The sequence below is a fragment of the Tupaia chinensis genome, unplaced genomic scaffold, assembly GCF_000334495.1.
Source record: "Tupaia chinensis unplaced genomic scaffold, TupChi_1.0 Scaffold140176_1, whole genome shotgun sequence".
NCBI classification, from domain to species: Eukaryota; Metazoa; Chordata; class Mammalia; order Scandentia; family Tupaiidae; genus Tupaia; species Tupaia belangeri.
In genome coordinates, this window is record NW_006200055.1 from 226,129 (window position 1) to 231,036 (window position 4,908).

The 4,908-nt window shown below is 44.8% G+C and overlaps 1 protein-coding gene across 1 annotated transcript; it reads right to left on the minus strand.

Annotated features, from left to right (window-relative positions):
* Positions 1 to 353: 353 nt before the first annotated feature.
* Positions 354 to 1,301, minus strand: LOC102477115 (olfactory receptor 52H1). The gene has a single exon (XM_006162540.1). The coding sequence runs from the start codon at positions 1,299 to 1,301 to the stop codon at positions 354 to 356; it is 948 nt and encodes a 315-aa protein (XP_006162602.1).
* Between the last annotated feature and the right edge of the window lie 3,607 nt (positions 1,302 to 4,908).

Sequence of the window (4,908 nt, forward strand, 5' to 3'; positions counted from 1 at the left end):
ATCCTCCACTGTATAGGGAACCTTCATCATCCTAAAGGCTTAGCACAATATCTGGAACACTGCAGTTAATAAAAGATTTTCATTTTTCAAATGGATGAATTATCTGCAGCACTTTCTATGTTTGCTCTTTCTTCCTGATCATATCTTCTAGAACCCCATATGCCACAAGGAAAAAAGGTAGTCAGGATTTTTTTTCATATATTGGGCCAACTTTTTTATATAGATCATGCCTTTTTCCTGGTATACAAGACAACTCGTAGGAAGTTCTTGCTTTGTAGCCTTTCCTCTTTCATTCTTGCTCTATTTATATTCACTATAAATTGATCCTGGTTTTCTCACCGCCTGGTGGAACTTTATTCTGTACTCTTCTTACCAAACAAAATTATAACCTTATCTCTGATCTGCTTGGTCTTCACTCCGTAGACAATGGGGTTTAGTGCAGGTGGAATAACAATGTACAGGTTGGCAAACATGATGTGGAATGTGCGAGAGACATTGTGCCCAAAGCGATGGGCAAGAATAGAGAAAAAGGCAGGAGTGTAAAACATGAGGATGACACAGACATGGGAACCACAGGTGCCAAGGGCCTTCTGGCGAGCATCACGGGAGGGGAGGCGAAAAACAGTGCAGAGGATGAGGGTGTAAGAAACGGCAATGAGAATCACATCTGAGATAACCGTCATGATGGGAACACAAAAGCCATACCAGATGTTGATGGAGATATCTGCACAGGCAAGCCGGGCAACACCTATGTGCTCACAGTACGTGTGGGGAATGATGCGGTTCCTACAAAAAGGTAGGCGTGTCAGCAAGAATACATCTGGCAGGATGATACAGAAGCTTCGGAAGGAAATGCCTACAGCAATCTTGAGGATGGTCTTGGGAGTCAAGATGGTGTTATATCTCAAGGGAGAACAGATGGCCACATAGCGATCAAAGGCCATGGCCATGAGAATGGCTGAATCCAGCACAAAGCTATAGTGGAGGAAAAACATTTGCGTAAGGCACCCAGGGAAAGTGATTTCTCGAGCTCCCAGCCAAAAGATGCTCAGTGTTTTAGGCACACCAGCTGTGGACAAGATGAGGTCAGTCAGGGCCAGCATGGAGAGAAAGAAGAACATGGGTTCATGAAGACTATGTTCCGTCGTGATCAGGTAGAGAAGGATGCAGTTTCCCATAACAGCTACAACGTAGATAACACTGAAGGGAATCCCAATCCATACATGGAATTGCTCTAGGCCTGGGATTCCTACTAGGATGAATGGTCCTGTGTTAGAACTGCTTATGTTGGAAATGGTCATGTCAGACCAAGATCAACTCCCAGGCCCTGAAGACAGAGAGTGATAAAGGATAGTTAGATTCACTTGAGTCACTGTAATTTCAATAAATCATCACTCTTAAAAAAAGGGTGACCATATAATTTACCATCCAAAGTGTGTTCCCTCTGAAGTGAAGAAAGGTTAAGATTAATAGCAATAGCAGCACTATCTGTAAACCAGGATTGTCCCAGACACATTAAGATATACCATTAATACTCCTAAAGAGAACCTCTTCCTTTTTCTGGCAACCTCCACTAATTAACACAATCTCTCCAGGAAGCCTTCTAGACTGGCTACTCTTTTCATTAAACATTGTTTTCCAACACAAATTAGCAAATTGGAGGGTAAACTTTTTAGTGCACTTGTGAGTTCTAACTTATATGACTTTACGGACATTATTGGTTAAGATCTGATTGCACTGCCATTGAGGAATGTTGATCTCTGCCCTAAAACAATTTACTCCTTTCCTTCCAGGCTATTTACTGTAGCTCTTAAATATGTCAGGTTAACAGTCCTTTACTGCCATCCATAAACATAATTCAACTCAACAAACACTGTCTGAGTTATAACACTATGTTGGATAATATGTGTTCTATAAACTTGAATTTAAGTGGTCTCCTGTTCCTGAACCATAGAGCAGTGGTTAAACACTGTTTGCAGAGAACTAGGTCCCATACAGCTGATTCCAGTTCAGATCCTGGCTCTAATAGAAAAATACGCCAGGTGTGTTTGTTCACATCCACAAGGTCCTACGGGTAGATAAAATGGAGGAAAAGAGGTCGTGGTGTGACCGGTACCCATGGTGGGAATGAGGTGCACTTTTTCTTTGATACACGAAAGCACCCTCTGGCATTTAAAAAAATACCCTGTAACTGGGGCTCATGGGCCCTTTGCCTCCAAAAAATAGTTTCTCTGCACTTTATATATTATAAAAATATGTAATATCCTAATATGTTGGACTTCGCAATATTGTAAGTCAAGATTTATATACAAAAGGATTTTTTCTGTTTGAATCCACTTATTCTATTTAGATAGACACACAGACCCAAGATATGTAGTCTCACAAGCACAGACTCACCTACTACTTGTAGTCTCAGTCATATCCTGATCTATACTTACAGTTTTTTATATCATTTCTCATCATGTATTTCCCCACACATAATATTACACATTTATAAATGTACCTTTATCCTCTCTTTGATATGGAGCAACCCAGAACTTGTGAACAATCTTGATGGAACTCAGGGCTGATAGCTGCCTGGCCTTTCTGTTCTCCCATGAGCTAGTTCCTTCTCCCATGAATTGTTGAGCAACTAGAGGCCTTGAGCAGGTTGGAGTTCCTGCTTCTTTGCCAGCTCTGTATTAGGGCAGACACTGAGTCCCTGCCCTGATGAGACATTCCAAGCTTGCTGAAACTTCCCCTCCCCAATTTACCCATAAAAGACTGTGTCTAACTCTCAGCTAGGGTTGGAGGTTCAGAGTGTTAACTCCTCCATCCCTGCTGGCATAATAAACAGTTCTCCAATCTCTCCAGGTGTTGTTTTCCATTTCTCCGCATCTAGTTTTGTGCAACATCTTTAGTGCATTGGCCAGGAAGCAGAATCAGGCTGGCCTTTTGTGTCACCAATCCCAGAGCATCCCCCTCTGGGATGGACAGTACAGTGTGGAGAGATAGAAACATCTCTATCTTGTTTGATGGGATCCCTCATCTGTGGTGCCCACCCCAAGGTCAAGTGTTCCTGGATCACTGGACTCTGGTTGGAGAGAAAGACCAGCTCCTGGACCTTAATGCATCAACCCTAGTCAACTCTGGTAGTCTGGTAATCCGGTAAACCCTCAGGGATCTGTAGAACCCTAGTCAGACCTACTCAGATCAAGTAGAACAGGAGACCTGATCACTCTCCTTCAGTTGCCGGACTGGCAATTAGGGTTCATCTGGTATATAGCTGGTATGGGGAGAGAATGCATAGCCTCCAAATGAGAGTGTGAATGTCTGTGACAAGTGAAAGTGCTTGTGGCTCCACGGCCTTGGCTACAGAGGATAATTGGGTCTGCACGTGGCAGCAACTCAGGGCTGGCATTTAAAGAAAAAAAAAATCCTGTAACTGGGGCTCATAGGCCCTTTGCAGCCCTGTTAATGGCTAAGCAGCAAAGTTGACACTGGGGAACACAGTTCCTCACTGTGCATTCAATTCGGTAGAGGATTTACCTTCAATTGCTATTGCCAAGGAGCTGCAAAATCCCATGAGGGACAGATGGACATCTGAATGGTCTCCAGCAGGAGACCCACTCTTTGTCTGTTGTGACACTGTTCACAGGATGGAGGATGCTAGGGCCAGTGGGAGAGTTTTCCCTGTAAAGGCAAATAGGTATAGTAGTGAATGTCAGGTCACCAATTCTGCCCTCAGAGGCTAGGATGTGAGTTCCTCCTGTCTGTGATGCAAAATGTCCTCCTGGAGCCCATCCTGATCCTCCTACAACCCCTTCCACTGTGGAACCAAACCTGACCTCTCTGTCTGAGGGGAGAGAGAGCAGGCATCACTTACAACCTAGACAGCCTTCACTCTTTGATTATCTCGGCAGACTTCCATACCTTGCCCTCCTCCATTCTACCTGCCATCCACCTCTGAAATATCCTGCCTTGGCACCAGGGTATATACCGTTGGAATACTGGGAGGACAAATCCTGGAGAGAAACCACCATGGTCTTTATGATCACAGCACTTGGCCAAGGCCCTCCCACAAGCTTGAACAGCCTAACCCTCTATGATGCCTGGCTCTTCCAATGGCGCCCCCAAGAAACTGCACAGCTCTTGAGCCTCTAAGTTAAGACCCATTCCCAGAAGTCTTTGTCCCTTCAAAATGTCCTCATCGACTACTTCCTTCAGCCAGTGATCTCCTGAGCTCTCTGGGAGGTACAAGCTTTTGATATCTGGAGAGATCAGAGATATTTGGGCCATATCACTCTGAGCCACTATGGGAAACCTTAATCCATGTCATCCAAGCTCACTGTGCTGGATTGTATGCTAGCTAATTTTAAAAAGGGCCTCTCTGGTGACTATGGGGTCAAAATGAAATCAGAGAAGTTGAGAGCTCTTTGTGAGGTCGAATGGCCCTCTTTCAAAGTAGGATGGCCACTAGAGAGAAACTTACACCTTCTTACCATGTGGGCTATGTACAACGTAGTTACTAATGCCCCAGGACGCCCCAATCAGTTTCCTATGCTGACTCCTGGCTGCAGATAACCCTGGTTCCTTCACCATGGGTGCATATTTGCATAAAGGGGAAGAACCAATGCACTATTTTGGCTGCCCACTTCCTGCCCCTGGTGCTGGACCCTGCCCAAAAGAAATCTATGGTCCAATTCTGCAGCACCCTCCACCCACCCACCCCGCCAGAAGAGGGGCCATTAGCAGTTCCCCCCAGTCGCCAAACTGGAAATTGAGACTTCCACACCATCTATTTCTCCAGGACCTAAGAATAGCATGAGGAGTCAGCACTGGTTCAGGGAATGAAAGCCAGAGCAAAGAAACCAATAAACATGGCAAAAACCACAGAAATAATTCAGAAGACGGATGAACCGCTGGGGC